Source organism: Schistocerca gregaria, chromosome 2 (assembly GCF_023897955.1).
Source record: "Schistocerca gregaria isolate iqSchGreg1 chromosome 2, iqSchGreg1.2, whole genome shotgun sequence".
Lineage (NCBI taxonomy): Eukaryota > Metazoa > Arthropoda > Insecta > Orthoptera > Acrididae > Schistocerca > Schistocerca gregaria.
The window spans coordinates 84,305,242-84,328,997 of NC_064921.1; the positions used below are offsets into that span (position 1 = coordinate 84,305,242).

Here is a 23,756-nt window from a genome sequence, read left to right on the forward strand (position 1 = left end):
GTACACGTTTAATGTAAAAAAAGTAGAATTAGTACAAAACGTCTTACGTTGAGTACGACCACTGTGAGAAACTCACGTTCTGTGAGCAACCACCCATCCCTACTTTAGGGCCACTGACTCCAGGGTAGGAAAAGACCCAATGCCTTTTGACGAACACATCCATGTCTCACTGGAGTACAAACCAGGACCCATTTAAGTCGAATCATCACCAGGGCAGCTAATAAAAGTCAGAGCACCCTCAAATAAATGAGGCCTTGTTTCCCTTTTCTGTTATGTAATCGCAAGAAAGTGGAAGCTGAAAAAGGTGAAATATTTGTAAAACAATGAAAAAATATCGTTTCTGTTTTAACTGAAAGAACACCACAGTTATCCTGTTGACAGTTGATGCTTTAGTATTTCATACGAGTATAGCATAATTTAAAATTCTAGGAGAAATTCATTCACACCAGAAAATAGTTCCACAACTTTATTTTTTTGGCAGGAAATGGACTAATAAAAAATTGATTTTGAATTTCGTTGCACTGGTTAAGTCAGTTGAGCTCTAGTTTAATTGATATAGGAAGAATGTGCTGAATATTTTATTCTAGAAATTTCAAAATATAGGACAAAGAATAAGAAACTGGTCATCTTATCATCTGTAAAGCAACTGAAAGTATATTGTTCTTAAATCAAATTCCTCAATCATTGAGGACTGACCGCGGACAATGAAGACGTCTGAGGATATTAAATAATTCCCGTTGTTGTTCCGTCGGGTGTTGCTGAGATTGGACAGAGGATGGGGTATGAGGGAGACTTCTTGTACCACAAAACTGAAAAATTACGCTCCTCCTTTTTTACCAACGCGACAGAACACCTCGCAATGGCCCTGTTCCTGACCTGGAATGAGTATTACATGAACAATATTTTTTCAGTACATTTTAGATTAGCTTCGATTGTGTTAACAATCATATTCTGGTCATATTATTTTATAACTTCGCGATTTAGACACACAAAGGTTGCCCTGAAAGCTGAAAACGCTATTCACATTCTTGACCATGTCAAGCTCAAGGACTTTATCATGTTAGCTCCATATTCCATAAATAAATTGCCAGACAACTGTCGGACGTAATTTGATTTGCTCCAAATAGTTTCAATATCCACAGTGTAATCAGATCTGTATTTGTGCTGGTTGCATGTCTTTTAAATTTACTGATATGTATCGGAATCAGGGTTGATAGCAATTTCTAGAGAGCTAGGGGTATACATGACAGTTTCAAAACAACTGATCTGAACTTTAAAAGCTGAAAGCTGAATTAGTTTATCGTCATAAATTACAAACTGAACCCTCTTGTGATAGTAGCTTTTCGGGCGGGGACTGACTGTGAAAACAAAAATAAGAAAAGAAAAACACTACAAACTTTCTTCACAGTGTGCACCTGTAAAACCTTCTGTATGTTTTCGAGAAGTGAGAGTTCCACCTGTTTCTTGTATAAATTAGTAAACGAATTATTTCAATGCATAGTGTGGAATTACTATGTTTTACTGAAAGTAATTTTGAAATACAGTATGTTGTTGCTTCCCTAAATTTATTCATACAGGTAGACTGTTTAAGAGTAAATCTGAATGAAAGAAAATGGACAAATGTATAGGAGTACAAGATATTTTCCTCAGAGGTCTGTTCACCAATATGTGACTACCGAAATGAGAAAATAATATCCCATGAATGGATATCAAATAGCACGTCTACTATACATAAAAATAATAATTAATCGAACCTCTAGGAGAAATGTGTAAAGCTGCTGGGAAAAGAAAAAAAATGAATGTGTGTGTGTGTGTGTGTGTGTGTGTGTGTGTGTGTGTGTGTGTGTGTGTGTGTCTCTCTCTCTCTCTCTCTCTCTCTCACACACACACACACACACACACACACACACACACACACACACACACACACACACACACACACACACACACACACAATTTCATCAGGTAGAATCTCTTAGTTTCATCCATTAGAAAAACAGAGATGTCAGAGTAGGCATTCCTATAAAATACAACAGAGCTGTACTGGACAGCAAACACACAAAATATTTGACCGAACATACCCATGGGAATAGTGTGGGCTTATGGAATTCAGTGGGTACACTATAAACATGCAGTACGCTCACGCACTGTTTCTTCAGTTTCATCTTGTGCATTATTGACGAATCACACAAAAAATGTTACTGCTTTCAACAAAACGGAAGTAACGAATACTTTATTACAGATATATTTAGGTCAAATAGAAGTTACAATACTTGAGTGGACTTGAAAAATAAATGTGGGTTCCCAGTGGCGGTATTTCGTTACCTATACAATTCTTATTGTTAATAAAGAACTGATGATGCAAGTGATATCTACAGATGTTCTCATCTAAAGTGCAACTACTAGTCAAGAAATAAAACGAACATCCAAGAGAAATGTAGGGAATTCAGTTTTTTTAATTCTTTTTAAAAGCTACAGCCAACAGTGACAATATTCAGAAAATATCCTTCATCACCATCTGAAATTTTGTTAGTGGAATTCTGGTGCACTTCTTATGTAACTCATTTCTATTTATTGACATTCATAGTAAGTATGGAACTTTAAACTTATTGGTGAGATTTTAAATTGAAAAGAAACTTTTTTGATGTGGTTAAGCAACTGAGTCAATTTGTTTATGTAAAACTGGAACCAGGAAAATGAGCAAATCAACATATGTAATTCATGACAGGGTAATTATATATCATATTTTTTAAAATGAAAATAGAAATATGTTTCTTGTATGAAGTTTTCATCCCACAGAAGCATACTTAGGATAATTAAGTTGTTCTCGCCTATCATCAACTTGTGTACATCACAGCACATATATCACAACTGTTTAGAGTTCAGAAGGAAAAATGATATCCAGAATTATGGTACAGAAAAAGAGAAATTGCCTTCATTATGCTTCTTTAAAACTGACTGTGGTAGCATCACTCTCTCAGCCTAAATATGTGATCGTTCAGCTGATGACTGCAATTGTGCTTTGTAGAATGTGATACAAATTGATATACAACACAGAAAAAAATTAGGTTATTTATTGTGTCTATAATTTTCTGTAAATTTGCTACATTTCTTAAAAGTATCACACATGTTTAAAGATTGCTAAGAAATGGTGGAAAGGAAGAACACTGTAATTTACAGAAGGGTTCACATGGTCGAAAGTATGTAGTGTTCAGTTTTATGTAATGTAAATAAGTAACTATTGTCTTCCGGTGGGCTTCGAGTATAGAATGGGGTATGACACATGTAAAAAAGGTTTTACATGAAGATGTATGTCTAGCTTCTTGGATAAAGATTACCTGCATCCTCTAAAGAAAGACATGAAATCTATGAAGCGACAGTACAGAATTGTAATTTGAGGAATCAGAATGCTTAAAAAATTGGTTCAAATGTCTCTGAGCACTATGCGACTTAATGTCTGAGGTCATCAGTCGCCTAGAACTTAGGTTAGACGTAATTAAACCTAACTAAGGACATCACACACATCCATGCCCGAGGCAGGATTCAAACCTGCGACCGTAGCGGTCACTCGGTTCCAGACTACAGCGCCTAGAACCGCACGGGCAACCCAGCCGGCCAGAATGCTTAAAAATAGATAACGGAAAGAAGTAATCATATGAATCTGCTGAAAAGAACTTGAAACACGTTTTTTTCATCATATGGTTATAAATGAGCTGCTTTATCACAATAGAAACTAAGTACTACACTTGTTTTATTTTAAATATATACCTATTCTTCAGTTTGTGGAAACGTTTTCTTTCCATAAGCTAGCTGATAGAACTCTTGTAGAACAGTTGTCACATTTTATAGAAATCAAAATATGTTACCTTTATTTCTGGGATAAAAGTGTTTTCAGATCTACATTGATTCTACACGAAATTTAGATCACCAGACTTTCACTGTCAGGGATAGTTTTCCAGTAATAAGAAAGCCATTATTTGTGGTCAATAGTGAAACATTTTTAAATAATAGTGCCAATATTAATTTCTACACTTATAACAGTTGTTTTGATATTCACATGTACGTACTCCAATTGCTATTGTGTACCCTCATAAATACGAATTTCATCAGACCTAACCTCCTAGACACTGTCGAGAAATCTCAGGTGTTACTGTGCTTGAAGTGATAAGTTCCGCTTTTTTTCTTTTGGAATACAAGAAATGACAAGTAATTTATTGAGGAGTAATGGAGTAAATAGGAATGCGTTTATATTGCATGAGTTAAATGAAAAATACGTTACTACATTGTTTACCTAGGAAATTCCTCGTCGGCGCTGTGGTGCACATCTTCCTGACAATTCCTATTACATTTGTGAAGAGCACATTTGCAGCTAATGGAAAGAAAAATGTAAATTGTTTTAGAGACGGTTTACGTACATTATTTTGGAATAGCCGCTGGAGATCATGAAAAACCAAATGTTCACTACGTACACGATGTCCCAAAAGATTAGCATTCAGGCATATGACAAGAACGACCACGCGAAGCAAAAAAAGTGTAGTAAACATGGGCTCTACTTACTACGTGCTCACAGCTCTCAAGGTGTGCAATTTAGACGTCATGTGCTTCACAGCAGCAAAGGTGAAAAAGTTAAGGTATTCACTTCAGAGTTACAAACAGAGGCCATGTTTACTATAATTTCTTGTTCGAATAATTGGACCTGTCATATTTTTGAATACTGCCCATTTCTCCTGCGACATCTTGGGTAGATTGCACAACCCGTCGTTGTAAATTAGTAATTAGCAGAAAAGAAAAAGAAAAGGTATGTTAGTTACTGTACCTATGGTACGGAGAACGTAACATCAGAAGACTATATCATAGATTATTATTTCTGTGTAATGAATATTGTGGCAGTAACAACCGAGAAATGAAAGAAGTACGTTGATTATCGGACCTACCTTCTGCACGACTTTGGAAACAGATTGGAGACTATGGTTCAAGCTGCTGGAAAACCATTCTGGAGTGTAAATAGCAGTCTTCGAAGAAGGAAAGAAGGAAAGAAGGAAATGACAAGTATTTTGGACAAGTCAGGAAAACCGCTGGTGAATCCTGTGGATTCCTTGGGCAGATGGAGGGAATATTTTGAAGAGTTGCTCAATGTAAGTGAAAATACGATCAGTAATGTTTCAGATTTCGAGGGAGAATGGGATAGGAATGATGATGGAAATAGGATCACATTTGAGGAAGTGGAGAAAATGTCAATAGATTAAGTGCAATAAAGCAGCTGGGGTGGATGAAATTAAGTCGGAACTCATCCTGTATAGCCATTTAAGACCTGACATTCCACTGTATTCGATAATTGAAATGGCCTGGGAGTCGGGACAGGTTCCGTTGGACTGGACAAAAGCAGTAATCACACCAATCTTTAAACATGGGAACAGGAAAGATTGTAACAACTACAGAGGTATCTCTTTAATCAGTGTTGGGGGTTAAATCTTCTCAGGTATTGTTGAAAGAAAAGTGCGAGTGTGATTTTCATCCAATTGATTCTTAACTAAGTGTGGGTTTAGGCCTCTTAGAGGTTGTCAGCACCAGATCTTTAGCTTACGGCAAATAATGGAGAAGTGTTATGAGTGGAACAGGGAATTGTATTTCTGCTTTATAGATCTAGAAGAGGCATATGACCGAGTTCATAGGAGAAAGTTATTGTCTGTTCTACGAGATTATGGAATAGGAGGCAAACTTTTGCAAGCAACTAAAGGTATTTTCTATGAACCATGAACTCAATTTACCGTCAACTCTAACTGTTGCCTGACTATCCATGTAGTTTCAGTGGTAAGACAAGGCTGCAACCTGTCTCCACAGTTGTTCATATTATTTATGGATCATATGTTGAAAACAATAGACTGGCTGGGTGAGATTAAGATATGTGAACACAAAATAAGCAGTCTTGCATATGCGGATGACTTAGTTGTGATGGCAGATTCTATTGAAAGTGTGCAAAGTAATATTTCAGAGGTAGATCAGAAATGTAAGGACTATGGTATGAAGATTAGCATCTCCAAAACGAAAGTAACCTTCATACAATAGTCGTTACTTTTCTGATCTAGCTCTGAAATCTTAAACGGATTGAGTGCCAAATAGGAGGAGCAAAGTTAGAACAGGTGGACAGTTTCAAGTACGTAGGATGCATATTCTCACAGGATGGTAACATAGTGAAGGAACTGGAAGCGAGTGTAGCAAAGCTAATGCAGTGAGCGCTCAGCTAAGATCTACTTTCATCTGCAAGAAGGACGTCAGTACCAAGACTAAGTTATCTGTGCACCGTTCAATCTTTCGACCAGCTTTGTTGTATGGGAGCGAAAGCTGGGTGGATTCAGGTTACCTTATCAACAAGGTTGAGGTTAGGGGTATGAAAGTAGCTAGGATGATTGGCAGGAGGGTGTGCACAACGAGGAAATCATTGTTCCCATCTACTTGTACCTGCAAAGAAAAACTGTGAATGAACTCTATAGATGTAGCAGTCAGGGCGAACAGGCTTAGATGGTGGGGTCATGTATGGGAGAAGCAAGGTTACCCAAGAGAATCACAGGTTCATCAGTAGAGGGTAGGAGGAGTCGGGTCACACCAAGGAGAAGGTACCTGGATTCGGTTAAGAATGATTTTGAAGTAATAGGTTTAACATCAGAAGGGCACCAATGTTAGCACTGAATAGGGGATCATGGAGGAATTTTATAAGGGGGCTATGCTCCAGACTGAACGCTGAAAAGCATAGTCTTAAATGTTGGTGGTGGTGGTGGTGTAGTCATCATCAAGGGGTGGGGGGAGTGCTGACTTATTTCAACGATGTTGCTGGCTTAATGAAAGGTAGACACAACACGCTGGTTTTCTCTGACGACGAACATTTTTTCCAGTCACGACCATCCTACTCACATAAAAGAAAAAAAGTGGCCTTAATGAAACTTTGAGTGGGCGCTACCAGACTTTCGAAAGAGAGTGAAAACCTCAAAGATATCCTCCTTACAATTGTTCACGTCAAACTTGGATTAATTAAACAGTTTGCCACAGCGATGGGTCAAACTGGCAGAGGATTTGCATATCTGGTTGCAAATACACCTTTGAACAATTTCCTCATCTTTCAACAGTTAGAATAAAACACTAGGATCAGAAACTTCAGCTTGATGGACATTATGAATCGTGCCTGATTGAAGCAGAAACATGAGCATTTTCAAAATTTTAGGAAAGTGTCATGAAACATTGTAATTGCAACTACTCTTCCAAGAAGAACGTAGTTAGTCAAATGATGAACGCTTATCAAGGTAACGGCTGCAACATGTCATTACAAGTACATTTCTTGGACTCTGAACCGATTTATCGCTGGAAATCTGTGTGAAGAAGTCAAACTGTAGAAACATTCCATAAGGATTTGCTAAAGAAAGTAGATGCCTACAATGCTGGCTGAATATTACTGGAGTATCATTCGAGACAGGAAAGTCATTCCACACAAGAGAAAAAAAATACAGGTGTAATATTGTGTTGGCACATTTGTTTTTCTGTATACCTCCCTCTAAAATGTATGTGCTAGAAAGTGAATTTTTTTTTTAATACAGCCTGGGGCATTACCTTCCTAGGCTTTACTGATAAGGTTGTGTTCGTTCAAGAAATAACAGCATGAAGCATTTAAATTTAATGAAGTTCGAAAAATAAGTTTACATTTATATACTAATATTTGTGCCTTTTTGGTAAATTATCCCTGGCACAGAAAAACTTTGATTGCAATTTCTGTTCGATTGAAAACTTGTTTCTAAGGTCAATCACTTCTCTCTGGAAGTAGAAAGAAACGATATTTAGGAATAAAGATAGTTACAAACACCACCTAGTAGTTCAGACTAGAGAAGGAAGTTACGAACTTGTGGTTAAGGAAAAAGGGTAATTTATTAGTAGTACTCAGTAGATAAACATTTACCAAATTTAAATTTTGTTAATTTAGCTAGTGACAGAGAGTACCTTTCTAAAGTTGATCATCTGCAAAGATAGTTTGTGGATAGAATGCAGCACACCAAAAGTTAGTAAGCAAAAAATTGACCTACCAATTTTTAACTTAGACACACTTCTTTAAAATTTGTCCTCAAAACAAAAAATTATGGCTTTTCAATTATGCATAGCTATAGACCGCATTAACATTTTGAGTTATTTGGCTCATAATATGTAGATGAATTTGGTGTTTCACATTGCTATTTATCACGCTGAAATAGATGTGCAGTGGTTTTGAAAATGTAAGCAAGATGTCTTTTCCATCTTTCTCTTGCAATGCTGATAACATGTTTAAAATATGTGAGAAAGATGTATGGCACACAAAAGAAAATAATTTTCAAAATAACATGATGTGGAATATTGGTCAACACAGGATATTTACACACCTGTTGCTATCAGCAACAGACAGTCTTGCTGTCTGTGGTTTTTGTTCTTTACTTACTATAATTTTAAAATATATCTGATTATCTGACATTAATCCTGATGATAAAAACGATAAAAAATTTAGGAGACATTCTTTGCATTATCACAGTTGTGAGTGTTGGAAGAATATTCAGGAGAAAAGGGTAATAACAATCAGCAGGAAGTGTTAAACTCTCATTTGAACGAAACAACAGTACACCACTGATCATATAATTCATTTTGATTGGTTCCCTCCCCAAAATCAACCAACCCAACAGTAAGGTCATCGGTTCCATCGGATTAGGGAAGGAAGTCGGCTGTGCCCTTTCAAAGGAACCATCCCAGCATTTGTCTGACGCGATCTATGGAAATCACGGAAAACCTAAATCAGGATGGCCGGACGCAGGTTTGAATCATTGTCCTCCCAAATGCGAATTCATTTTGAAGATTGTGAGTCAAAAACCAAATAAAACAGTGCACTTACAGTGTTGATCACCAACTGAAAAAAATAAAATGAAGCTGTTTCAATTTAAAAGCAGATGACTGTACATACAATGAGTGATGGAAACAGTATTGTAAACAATATTAGGTATCATTAAATGACATGCCTTGTTATACATTGGCGTTGTTTTTCCTAATTTTATGCACTGGCATTACTATACACTGAATTTTTATACACTTTGTACGTCTATAAAGGTGGCACTACTATGTTCTGGAATGAAACGGGTTACTAAGATGTTCTTGTCAATTACGCCATTGCTGAAACTTTCCCCTGGGTAAAATTTGAACAGTTATAAATGTGAATTATATCGTTAATAGAACATTGGTACTTCGAAACATTGAAACTGTTTCAAAGTTAAGTTTGTGTGTAGTGGCTTTCCTAACCTGATCCTATGAGCATGTGGCAAGAAGGGAGCATTCTGTTCAACGTGTTGCATATCATTAAAAGGCGCTAAGGGAAGGTATTGATACCTTTAGAAAAAGTCCAGATCTATATTGTTGAGGTCATATTGATGTATTCATTAAAAATAAGAAGGCAAAAAAGGTAACTCATACGCTCTTATAAGCTCTTGTATTTATAGTGTGCAGTACTGAACTGTACTTACTCCAACTCGTATGTTGCTTTTCCTTGCAACCAAGTCCTTTCTTAATCCTTGGAGCAGTGCCTTCACAGCCACCTTGCTAGCGAAGTATATCGAGTTCCCAGAGTCATTTACTGGCACATGGGAGGCGAGGCTAATAAACAGAGACATGTATACCTTTTAATAGTAATAGAGAAACATTCATCAGAAGCAGATATCACAATAGGTGTAAAACAAAGCATAGGGGTATGGATAGGCAGTCCTGAATGCCAAGCGTTTGGTACCACTGACAGCTTGTAACTGTGCCCAGAGTGTACTGGACTTTCGACAAGAATCTGCTCGTTACTTATTGAAGGCTCCACGCGTTACCCTTTTGAGAGCCAAAGTTACTCTCCAGACACTGATGGTGGACATAGGAGCCGAAACTGAAGGTAACAAAGGAAAAGCAGAAGGTTTTCAAATTTTGCTTTACGAAGGAAATCGCAGGAGTAATGCTCCAGTCTCGTTCGTCTTCGCAGTGTTGTGAATTAAATAGATATTACCGTCACTGGTGCTGAGAAGCAACTGAAATTGGTAAAACTGAAAGGGATTACCACCGGCCCTGAGATATTATTCAAATTATACAAAGAATTTGCAGATGAAGCAACCTGTCTCCCAATTACTGCATTCTGTAGATCAACTCAAACGAGGAACCGTGCCCAATAGTTGAGAGATCAGAAGACTGACCTGTCTACAACAAGGGTGAACTCAATCAGTAATCCTAGATGTGCAACACTTATTTTAGACTTAAGAAACTACGAGTCTGAAATAGACCTCCGTAATTTTGTGGCTCTGTTGTATTTTTCTCACGTGGCCCGCTGAAAGCATTTGACTTAATACCACAAAAACGTAACCATATGGGGTATCAAGCAAAGTGTGTAAGTGGATTGAGGATTTCTTGGTAGGGAGATCATAGATTGTCATTTTGGTTGGGGAAGAATCATCGACATGTTTTAGAAGTAATTCCATGCGTGATTCACGGCAACGTATTGAGGCTGTTAATTCTGTCTGCTAATAACCTGTCAGACATCATTAATACACGTAGGAACTCAGTACTTCGCTGTAGGTAATCGGGATATGATTGACAGACTTTTCGCAAGTGATACAAGAGTATAGATTGTGCGAAACTTAACAGCAACAGTCCGTTGAATACCATACACTTTTGGCTGATGTTGCGGTTGCAGTTGTTAACTTTGGCTGCCATCTCGCATAGTGATAGCCGCTTTTAAAGAGCTCTGGTTCGAGGTGACTCACAAACGGGAAAAACTGCCAGCAGTTATAGAATGGCCTACGCTCTATATCTGCACCTACACGTCACAAGCCATCACATGGTGTATTGCGGAGGGTACTGCTACTTTCAAATTTTTCTGTTTCACTCGTGTGGAAGAACTGAAACTCACACACAGGCTTCCCTAGAACAGTCTCTAATTTTACATTCGTGGTCTTTTCACCAGATGAACATAGGAGGAACAAATATGCTGGTTGACTCTGTAAGGTTTCTAGCTTGTTTTTGGTGTGCGATGAAAGTGATGTTTCTCTTTTTATTCCGTGAGTCTGACTTTTACACCGGATACTTTTTCAGGCAGAAGCTCTGAGTGGTGGATATGTTATGCCACAGAGTTTCCAGTACAAGTATTGTTGTGTGGTTGTCAGTATTGTTGCCATTGCCTATGGAGCATCCGAATCTCGTATCGATCACGCTACTGAGCAGTCTGGGAATAATTAGCAAACACAGATATAACAAAATTGTATTTCCAGGAAAACGTCCTCTAAGTTTGCATAAGTGGTTTTAGAAGTGTGAAGATAATTGGGTAATGTCCGCAGCTCGTGGTCTTGAGGTAGCGTTCTTGCTTCCCGCCCACGGGGTCCCGGATTCGATTCCCGGCAGAGTCAGCGATTTTCTCTGCCCCGTGATGACTGGGTGTTGTCTCTTTCATCATCATTGACTTGCAAGTCGCCGAAGTGGCGTCAACTAAGAAGGACTTGCAATACGGTGGCCTAACTTCCCCGCATGGGGCCTCCCGGCCAACAATGCCATACGATCATTTCATTTCAATTAGGTAATGTTGTCGCTGCATAGCTTGCTCGTGCATAATTTGTGATGAATTTCTAAAACGCAAATTTTCGGTATGTGCTATCGATAGTTACGATGCCACGGCGTAGGTGCAGTTTTATTGGTTGGCACTACAACACCGACACCGACGACAGCGCCCTCTAGCCAGCGCCGTGCAGCTCTAGGAGCGCCGCTCCAGACTCAGTCCATTTGATGCCGAGCAGACGACCAAGCAACATTGTGTCTAGTTCATAGTGGGTGAGCCACTACTTGTAACTTTGAAACTTGATGTATAGCTTTGGACCTATGTGCTCATCTCAGCTAAAGTTAAAACAAATAAAAATGGTTTTACTATGTACGCATTGTTCTACCTCACCTGCTCCTAGCTTCCTACATTCGGCCTACCCTCAGTTTTCAGGAGCAGACCCACGGGCCGCCTATCCAGGCGGGTTAGAAAACAGGGCAGTTTTACTTAACTGATTTGAGTCGCTTAGTTTGATTGTCGAGATGGGATAAGCAATATTATCTTTTCACGTGGCTTGTAATACGTTAATGAAATGGTAAAGGAGTGGCGAGTCTATAAATCTGAACACTGATCATAGCAGAGTTAATGTCTGTGAATTCATATGGGATCAAACTGCTGAGGTCATCGGTCCCTAGACATACACACTACTTAAACTAACTTATTCTAGGAACAACACTCACACACACACACACACACACACACACACACACACACACACACACACACACACACACCAGAGGGAGGACTCGAACCTCTGACGGGAGGGGACGCGCAGTCCGTGACATGACGCCTCAAACCGCCTGGCACTCTACCATGGACTCCTAATTTTTGAGTATTAGAAATGAATTTTTCTAGGCATCGTCGTCATAGATAAAATTCGGGTTCATAATACAATTTTTAAATGTTACTGATTGATATATCAGACACTAAGTAATTGAGCTTTTATTTTGTAACGTGTCTCTCCGCATTGCACTTGGCGGAAGACAATAATTTAAACTATGGTGTGCTGAGCATAGTAGCTATTCATTGGATGGCATTGCACTGCACTTCAGCAACTGTTTTTTTAGCTGGTTTGCTGCTGTGCTGCATTCTAACGTACACTACTTTCATGACATACCTTGGGGCATACTGTTCGAAAGTTTGTTAGGTGTGTATCACACAGCGAAGAGGGAGCGTATGAAATTACAAGCACTCACTCCCAGCTCTTGAATTCACTCATACACTCACTCATCTCACACGCTTTAAGAAAATGGGCAAAGGCTGAAAGGTGTTACATTTGGGGCTAAACCAGAGTTAATATCACGGAAGAACTAAAGGAAAGGCAGAAGGAAAAATAACCTGTAAAGTGTTAACATGTTGACTGACTCATCCAATCGTCTCCTTAAAAATTTCCAACTTGCTTCCTGAAATTTTAAGAACTCTACTCACACCGCATTCGTTTCTTTTATTTTCCGACCAGAGGGCAGCGGTAGGTATGTTAAGTAATGTTCAGTCATAATAAAATAGGATGTTCAGGGTGTCCCAAAAAGAATGAACCGATTTAAAATAGTGTCAAGCCGTTCTTCCTAATAAATAATTCTAACAAATTGCATACTAAATCACTCAGAAATGAAAGAAGTTCATAAAAATCCATCATGAATGGGCAGTAAGTCCTCCACTGGCTGCACAGACGACATATAACCGATACCGTACAATCAGTTTGGGATAAATCCGGCTGTCTTCTGTCACCGAAGCTACACAAGCTGATATTCTGGTTTTAGTTCATCAATGTCACACCCTGTGATTTATTCCTGTGGGGATAAGTCAGGGGACCAAGGAGGCCAAGAGTGTAAAATCTGGTCTCGCGATCCTGTACGCCCTGTCCAACGTTGAGGTACGTTGGCATTGATGAAACAGCAAGATGGAGCACCACTGCACTGGCACAAAAACGTGTGCAGACAGATGAAATTGTCAGCGTCAAGTTGTGGGAATAACCAGTTCCGTAGCCTTGCAAGATGTTACGGTTTCTTCCTCAAAGAAGTAGGGTCCATAAACCTTGCTTTGCGAAACAAAAACATTCACTTTTGGTGAATCACGTTCGTGTTCATACGCACATTATGATGATGAACCTTACCGCCAATATGGAAAGTTGCCTCATCACTGACTGTAAACCGTGACATAAAAGTGTCTTCTTCCATGTTCTCTCGAATAGCATTGCTAAAGTCAGCTCACTTCACTTTGTCAGTATCTCGAAGAGCTTGTACCAGTTGTAATCGGTACGGTTTGAGGGCTAAACGACGCCGTAATACACGCCACACTGTCAAGCGCGGTAACGCAGGTTCTCTGCTAGCACGACGCGTAGACTTGCGGGGGCTCCATTCAAATGCTCGTCGAATTTGTTCCACTGTTTGTTCAGGAACACGTGGCCGGCCAGGACTTACGCCTTTACAGTGGCACCCTGTTTCTCCAAACTGCTTGACAAACATCAAAAGTTGTTTAATGATGGTGCTTTAGAACGAAATCGAATATGAAATGCGATCACTGATTTACGACTAAATGCAATAACACAATACGCCTTCTGTTGCACGGACGCCATATTGCGCGTGAATGGCTGCACGCTCCAGGTCAGCGCTCGTAGCGACATCCAACGGATTATTTCTGAAACTCTGGACCATGCCGATTACATCTAGCGCTATGGCATTTGTCTCAATATTATTACAAGTTAAAATCGGGTCATTCTTTCTAGGACGTCATGTACAGTAAGCTGTACACCACAAGCACCATACATTGGAGGTTCTTCCGCCCGGAGCAAGACGTCACGCGTCATAGGGATGTGACCAACGCATAAATGAGCGAGGAGGGGGTCATCCCATCTTTGAGGCTTAACAAAAGTACGCCACGGGTGCTTTGTGGGCTTTGCTAGACGGAGGTTATTATGTGTTATCTCCAGCTATTCATACTTCCAGTGACGCAAGACTCTGTACCACGACAACTAGGTTTTAGCATGTAGTAGGATGAAACGCTGAATTAACTGAGGATCACAACACGCCTCCTTGGCTGCCAGATCCGCCCTTTCATTCCCTGCAATACCTATGCGCTATAACACCCAGCAGAAAGTACTGTGTCCAGACTAAGCGCCTGCAATTCTCGCTTCCCGCGAAGCAGACCGGTACAGCGGGCCCCGGATCAAGTAGGGATCAGCCTGGCCAGTCGTCCCGGAAACACAGACACCTCCCAGAGACCACCAGGAGGCGTCCACGGCGCCGCAAGAGGTCGCTACAGCCGCGGACCTCTTTCTTTCCGCTCGACACGTGACTGCAAATAGAGCCAGCCATATCCATGCGCCAAGCAGTATTTAGGCTGGCGCAGGAGTCTGGAGAGGGGGTTCACGCCGAGCGAGCCCTCTGGTGCCATCGTCCACCGCCGCCAGCGTACCGGAGCAATCCTCGCAGAGCCTCTACTCGCCCCGCCCCCTGCCCTCGCCCTCAGGTGACGGCAGCGTGGACTCCGCGCCGCTCTTCACGAGACGCCCGGAGCTTGGTCTGGTGAAGTTGTATGGTTATTACAGACAGTTTGTTTGGAAGAATCTCTGATTTAGTTATTGGTGGGCTTGGAGGATCAGTCCTACCGCACGAATATTGTTTCGTAAATTTCGAAGAAAGACTTTAGTTTTAAATAAAAACGCTATAACTCACACTCTGAGATTTTCCTATCCGCGGACGGCGGATACATTAGAAAGACACCACCATTTCAACATGTAGGCTGCCCCGATATTCAGCTGGGAACAAGCGTTGTAGATAATTAAGGGACTAGTACTCAGAGAATAGGAAAAGATAAGGAAATTACCACTTGAACAACGTTTCACCTACTCCAGTTATGAAACGTCCCCTGTGAAAAACTTATACACGACTGTGCTTAAACTGACAAACAATATTTTTAGCGCAACGCAATCTGACTTCCAAAAATCCCTACGAAAGAATGGCCCTGACTAGCATTAACCTATACGTTTCACAAATCACTTACCTCACAAAAAATCTTCGTTACTCGAACTACTGCAATACAGCGAGCACCACTACTGCCAGCTAAATAAAAGATTCAAACTTAATAGTCATAACATATATATCAGTTCATGACACCAATTCTTACAAATTTCAAAACTCCGCCATCTCCCTCCCCACGTCCACCACTGCTGGCGGCTCACCTCCAACTGCGCAACGCTACGCGCTGTTAACATCCAGCTGCCGCTGCCCGACACTACAATGGCGAGTATTACAACAATGCCAACCAGCCACAGACTCCACACGGCACAGCCAGTGATTTTCATACAGAGCGCTACGTGGCGGCGGCGTTACCAATAAAAAAACTTAATCAGCCTACTTACACAGTGCCTACGAGATCGCATATAATTCCGCGCATACAATTCTCGAGGCAGTCGGACTTCGAGGAGACAGTCTGTTGGTCGCTCTGTTATTTACCCAGAGTCCCCTTGTTGAGACCCATCCGTAGAAACATAGTTGGAGCGCTTATTTAAAATTTCACCAAATCTAAAATTTCTCTGAGCCGCTGCAGTAACCATGGCGACGTGGGACGAAAACCCTGGGTTTGGGATGGTACATACCCCACAGAAATTGGGATGTGCGTGAAGCATGTGCTGGAGTCAAACAGCATGGTTGCTGGTGGACGATTGGAGTAAAGGCGATCCAGAGGTGGACAAGCACCAGTATGCAGGAGACGTCAGAGCGATGAGTAACGTATAGACCTTATGCTCCAAGAGGAGCTTTTGCCAGATGGTGAGTGGTGGTTCCCCAGCCTCAGCACAGTCCTGCTAGCACCCGTGGGCAGCCTAATCCACTCATGGTGAACAGCATCAGTAATCTTCAGATAAGGTCTCGCCGATCCCATACACTCTGCATCCATAGTCTAGTTGTGAACGCACAAAAGTCATGTAAAACTGGAGCAGACACGTCCTGTCTGCTGTAGAAGACCTGTGACTAAGGCACTTCACGATATTTAGTGCCCTCTGGCGATTTTGGTCCATTGTCGTGGTTACCACACCTGTGAGACTGAAAGCCAGAATCCAGAGTTCACGCGGGGACCAGGCAACTCCTCATCCATTCTCAAACAACTGAACTAGGTGTCGGTTAACCACGCACTCCAGAGCTTGTTAAGGTGACACTCCGGTAACTACTGGGACATGTGTGAGCCTTTCCTCGCTTGAGGAGAGGTATCAGAATTGCCTGTCTCCGCGAGTTGGGAAACTTAACCTCGACTGTTTTGATATGCAGACAGTTGATTTCCTTCGACACCGCTGAGAAACGTCGAAGCATGCAGTACTGGGTTTGGTCATGATTGTACTGTCCGAGCCTCGTGATACTGCATGCACTTTCTCCATGGTGGAGGGGGAATCGATAGTTTGACTTCAGAACCCACAGTTCTGAACAGTACAACTTGCACGGTAGCACGGTAACAGTGAAAAGACAGATCATGGCTGGCAGTGGCTGAGTTGCTGCAAAATGCTCTTCCATCGTCTGAGCAATGCGTCTGGGTGTTGTTTGGAACCACTTGTTTCAACACTGCTGCTACTGGTAAACAACTCTGAAGCCATGTGGGCGATTCCTGGTAAGCACATACTTCTGTAGAACAAGTGGAATGGTTCACTGTGTCTAGGAACGATTCCCTTGACCTTTCCTTGCTTTCCTCAATAGATTCGCTTGAGCGAAGGCTCAACGCGTTAAAGGCTGGGAGGTTATCTCGTATCGAACAGCGTTCAAACCATCAGAGAACTGCACGCCTGTCTTTGAAAGCCCTTAGCATTAGTCCTCCTGTGAACCTCATATAAAGCAATCAAACAACTGCACTGACAAACGCTGGTACTGACACTGACAACCTCTGCCTGTGTAGAAGCTTTGGCTATTGAAAGAGAATTTTTAACGGCTGAAGTAAAAGATATAGTGTCTGTAGGAGGCTATATTGTCTTACAGATTTTCTTCCGGTCAGCATATGGGATGCGTTCCATTGTTTTCCATTGTGTTTCTTCATTTTGCAAGGAAGACACTGATGTTCCTACTCCAGACTGGGTGATCCCCAGAGCAATTTACACACTCCAGAGAGAAGCAGCAACCAACTCTGTCATGATTGACCTTTCCACATGTGTCCCAAATGGCTTCACCCTTACATCCTAAGGTGGTGTGCCAAAAGCACTGGCATTTAAAATACCGCATTCGGTTGGGGGACATATTGCTGTACACTCAGGCGAACGAAATCTGTGTCGATATGCTCGCTGTTGAAGGTGAGGGTGAAAGAATCAGATTGGATGGGGTCTCAGAATTTTTTTTCAATATGTTTTGCCCATCAACGATTACTTCCTGAGTCCACTCATCTCCCATGTACTCTTTGGGAATGTCGAGTAGATCTCCACATGTGTCAACACCTTTATTTTAGTTCAAGGTGTTGGGGGATAGAAACGGAGTTTCACAAGGTTGAACCTTCCTGGGGGATGGTGACTTACTGGAAACTACATAATGGAACGGTGTTAATAGATACAGCTTTCTCAATCTACACTACCGGCCATTATCATCTGCATTTCTTCTTGGTGTAGCAATTTTAAACAGGTACTCATTGGACAAATATATTATTCTAGAACTGACATGTGATTACATTTTCACGCAATTTGGGAGCATAGATCCTGAGAAATCAGTACCCAGAACAACCTCCTCTTGCGTAATAACGGCCTTGATTCGTCTGGTCATTGAGTCAAGCGAATCTGCATGGGCAGCTGTACCTGTACACGCCATCCAAGCTGTAACACGATACCACAATTCATCAGGAGTAGTGACTGGCGCATTGTGACGAGCTAGTTGCTCGGCCACCATTGACCACACGTTTTCAATTGGTGAGAGATCTGGAGAAAGTGCTGGCCAGTGCAGCAGTCGAACATTTTCTGTATTCAGAAGGGCCCGTACAGGACATGCAACATGCGTACGTGCATTATCCTGCTGAAATGTAGGGTTTCGCAGGGATCGAATGAAGAGTAGAGCCACGTGTCGTAACACATCTGAAATGTAACGTCCACTGTTCAAAGTGCCATCAATGCGAACAAGAGGTTACCGAGACGTGTAACCAATGGCATCCCATACCTGTATTCGTCCGAAACAATGACGTTTTGCCATTCGTGCACTTAGGAGCGCCTGCTATGGTGTACTCAACGACGAACCTGTGTGTGATGCAGCGTCTAGGGTAACCCGAGCCATGGTCTCCGAGCCGATAGTCCATGCTGCTGCAAACGTCATCGAACTGTTCGTGCAGATGGTTGTTGTCTTCTCCCTGTTGACTCAGGGATCGAGACGTGACTGCACGATCCGTTGCAGCCATGTGGATAAGATGCCTGTCGTCTCGCCTGCTACTGATACAAGGCTGTTGGGATCCATCGTGGCGTGGTGTAGCTACTTTAATGGCCAGTAGTGTAAAAAGGCGATACCTTCTGAAAGATGCCCTCTTCACATTCAAAAACACATTCTGACCACCATTCTGTTACTATTTGATGACAAATACTATGTAACCACAGAGTCGGGAGGACAGGCTACAGGAGCCTTGTTATTTGGTTGATCCCACGAGCAGCTAGGGAAATATGTTACGTAGACAGTTGTATAACGTTTACCTAGGGACATGGGGCTCTGAGGTGTGTGAGGTGCTCCACCTGAACGACCATGCATCTCATCGACGCATGGCACAGCTTGACACTAAGACGTTTTTTTATTATTATAGAGCATTTCCGGGCCACATTTGCGCTTGCTACACGAAAGTGGGGCGAAACGCGCTGCTATCCTTAGGATATTCTGTATTTCCTGTAACAGTCCTTTCTGGTACAGGTCCCATACCGACTTTCGGTGTAGATAATTCCCTTCTGTGCAAGTGCTGGACCCTCCACCGTTAAACACCATCTTCGACAATGTCCTTGTTTAGTTGTCCTCGCCGCGGCGTTTCCACAGTGCCCGGAAATGCACTTAGTGCCGCTGGCGTAACGGCTAGTTGGTCTGCTGTAGCATCTGGGGTGGTCGAATACGTAAAACCAGAACAGTTAAACGCCGGCTGGAACATTTGAAAACACTTCAGCATTGCTAAAGAATTTATCAAGGCCTCTGTGGCCGAGCGGTTCTAGGCGCTTCAGTCCGGAACCGCGCTGCTTCTACGGTCGCAGTTTCGAATCCTGCCTAAGGCATGGAAGTGTGTAATGTCCGTAGAACTACTTAGGTAAGTTAGATGTTATCAGTCCCCTAAAACATAAAAAAAAGGTTCATATGGCTCTAAGCAGTATGGGACTTGACCTTAGGTTTATCAGCAGAATTATTCGTTTTAGACGCAACTCTACCTCTCGTCAGTTGCTCCTTTGGAAATCACAGAGACAGAAATAATTTCGTCTGACACGATGTTCTCGTCAACGGGTAAGCATGCTGTTCGTGTGCCATGTCTAGGCACCCATCCTATGCCTCCTTTGACCGGCAGTATGGGACGCGCCCCTCTCCTCTGCTATCTTCTGCAGTTCGTTTCCGGCTGTTGCTCCGGAAGCTTAACTTCACGCTACCTGCCACCTGCCCTATGGATGTGAATCCTTCACCACCTAGGCTTCGTGCCACGGCCCGTGTTCACCTTGGCCTTCATTCGCTTCCTAAGGACACTGCTCCAGATTCGATCTATCGCTGTATGTTTCTCGACCTTCTCACGGAACTTAGCGATAGGACTTTGTGCACACTGATGGCTCTCGACCTCACCGTGGTGTCGGGTGTGCCTTCGTCATTGGCACCGACGTTTTTAGGTATCGGCTTCTGGAACACTGCTCAGTATTTACAACAGATCTCTTCGCCCTATATCGCGCCACGCAGTAAATCCGGCGACACAGGCATTTCAATTGCGTCACCTGCTCCGACTCTTTTTGTGCCCCTCAGAGCCTCTCCGCTGTACCGTCCATCCCTCAGTGCAACGGGTCCAGGAAAGCTTCCACTTGTTCAATGTTGATGGAGGCACTGTGATGTATATGTGGGTTCCTGGTCAAATCGTCTGACGCGAAACGAGGCCACTGATGCTGCTGCCAAAGCTGCAGCCCTCCTTCCATTCGCTTCGATAGTCTTTGTGTTGCTGTCAGCAATTGGTGGCCCTTTGGCATCACCACTGAACCTCCCTTCAGGGGAACAAGCCTCTTCCATCGGGTTGGATGACCTCCTCTCGACTCAGTGCCCAATGCGTAACGTAGCCAAAATGATCTCACAGCGAATGTCTTTTTAGGCATCGCTATTTATTAAGTAGTATTCCGTTACCATGTCGTACACACTGCGCTCATTCATTGACGGTCCACCATTCGCTGACACAAAACATTACCACTTACATTCTACTGTACGTTTGGTGCCTGGACTAAGGCAGTTTAGCGAACGCGCGGGCGGACGACCGCGTTTTACCTTTTATACATTGTAGTGATACGGCGAAGTGTCTTTACTTCGGGACCTCTGTTGCCTCAACGACATATTTTATAATCTTTTCCTCCAAGAGAGAGTCCCTATTTTCTAGCTGTCCTAACTCCTTCTTCAAGCCCAATTGACAGAAGGAAAAAGTGACTAAAGGTCTTCTTTTTGTTATATGTTTCTCAAGTGGGTGCGTATGATCTTAGTTTTTTGCGACCTAAAACAAAACTAAACTGTGATTTTGTCTCTGAATAAGTATGGCTGTAAAGAATTTGTTACGTCTCATTTTACGTACTTGACACTCAATTTCTTGTAACTTTTTTTATCGTTTGTGAATAAATAGTTGCCACTATTTAAGTTTCAACCCTCGTACGTTCACATGTCTGCACCTGTTACTGTCCTATAAAGCAGCCACCAGCGTGTAGAACCCGTTGTCAGCGATGTGGAAGGCGTAGTATACCGTTAGCAGAGCCTGTTCTGTTGATGGTGCGAATGGAGCGGTCAACCGCCTGTCGAATCTCTGGAACAGTTCTGAAGCGAATGCCACGAAGTGTTTACTTCATTATCGGAAACAAGTCTTCGGGGACTTGGAAGTACTGTACCTTCCACAATACTCCCCGGACTTAAATCTCAGTCCCATAGACCGAACACAGCAGCCACAGCTTGCGCTGTATGCGCCCGCGCATTGTCGTGCAAAACGATGGTTGGGTTGCGCGGAACTGGTCGCAGGTGATGCTCCAAAAACGAACAGTAATACTGTGCATTGACCGCCTGACGTGGTGATTCTCTTGTGCGACTGTGATGGAGGAACGTAATGCGTTAGGATAAAACCATCACTTTAGACCGCTCCATTCGCACCATCATCAGAATAGGCTCTGCTAACGGTATACTACGCCTTCCACTTCTCTGGCAACGGGTTCTACATAACGCTGGAGACTATTTTGAACGACAGTAACAGGTGTGAACATGTAACTCTTTTCCCTCGGTTGTGAATAAATAGTTGCCAATGTTTACGTTCCAACCCTCGTAAAGATACACTGAGCTGACAGAAGTCGTGGGTACCTCCCAATGTCGTGACGGGCCTCCTTTTTCACGGCGTAGTGCAGCAAATCGACTTAATATTTCTGCACTTCCAACGATTTGTTGAATGCATGTTGAGTCATGCTGCCCCTGTAACTGCCCACAATTACGGAAGTCTTTCCGCTGCAGGATTTTGTGCACGAACGGACCTCTCAATTACGTCCCATAAATGTCCTATGCGATTAATGTCGGCCGATATGGGTGGCCGAAGCATTCTCTCCAATTGTCCAAATTGTTCTTCAAACCAGTCACGAACAGTTGTGGTCCGAAGACATGGCGCATTGTGATCGACAAAATTTACATCGTTTCTTGGAGCCATCTGCAGCCATACATTGACTTCATGTTCCCAAGTAGCCGAACGTAGCCATTCCCAGTCAGTGGTCAGTTCAGTTGGACCAGAGGACCGACTCCATTCCAAGTAACAGAGCCCGCGCCTTCATGGAGCCATCACCGGCTTGCATTGTTCCTTTTTCACCACTTGGCAGGGTTTGAGTGTGGTCCAGACCCCACGAAGCCATGGATCCATCAGCTCTTACCAACTGAAACTGGATCTCATCAGGCCACGGTTTTCCAGTTGTCTAGGGTGCAACCCATACGGCCATGAGCCCAGGAGATGTGCTGCAGGCGATGACGTGCTGTTAGCAAAGGCACTCAACGTCCGTTGTCCGGTGCCATAGCCATTAGCGCCAGTTTTTGTCGCATTGTACCCACGGACGCGTTCGTCGTAAGTCCCACATCGATTTCCGCTGTTAAATCAGGCAGCCTTGTATGTCTCTTAGCACTGACAACTGTGCACAGGCCTCAGCGCTCTGTCCTTAAGTGAATGGCGTCGGCCACTGCGTTGCCCGTAGTGCGAAGTACCGCCTAAAATCTGGTATTCTCGGCATACTCTTGACACTGTGGAGCATGGAATACTGAATTCCCTAACGATTTCCGAAATGGAACGATCCCTGTGATAGACTCTGAACGTGGAATAGTAGTTGGAACTGTTCATACCCGTCGTGTGGCCATAATCACGTCGGAAATCTATTCTCATAAATCGCCTGAGTACAAGTGATAGCTCCGCCAATGCACTGCCCTTCTGTAACTTGTGCACGCGATACTAATGACAAAAATCATGGGATGGCGATATGCACATAATAGAAAGAGGAAAAGGATTACGGCAGCAGAGCCTGCGAATGTACAGAGCTTACATTATGTTAACTGTGATGCCATCTGTTTAAGTCAGACTGGCATGTAAATTACTAGAAAACAAAACTCGGATTAGAACTCGCGAACTGGCACACTGCTGGCCTTATTCTGTTTCATTGGTAATAATACTGGTAATGGTGAAGTCAAAGGTAATGGTATTGGCATCACACACTAGACAGTAAAATACAGCAGGTGTCTTGTAACGAAATAATTTTATTGTGTTTCTTATCTCCGATTCACACAAACAGTAAGAGTACGAAACCGGTCATGATGCTAAGACATTTTCAGATGGCGCGAATCTATTAACTGAACATTGTGCGCACTATTGTACAACGCATCGAAAGCACTGACACCATGGGTTAGGAGTGACTGGCAGCCCTGACGCCGGCTACGAGCGCTTTTCGCTCGCTGTGTTACAAGATATATAATTTAGCTAGTAATTA

The 23,756-nt window shown here is 42.5% G+C and overlaps 1 protein-coding gene across 1 annotated transcript in view; it reads right to left on the reverse strand.

The window, feature by feature from the left end:
* Positions 1–23,756, reverse strand: part of LOC126336361 (farnesol dehydrogenase-like) — a 75,976-nt gene that overhangs the window by 14,898 nt on the left and 37,322 nt on the right. The window contains exon 4 of the mRNA XM_049999955.1: positions 9,519–9,648. Coding sequence (XP_049855912.1) covers positions 9,519–9,648 — 130 coding nt within the window. The remainder of the gene's footprint in view (positions 1–9,518; positions 9,649–23,756) is intronic.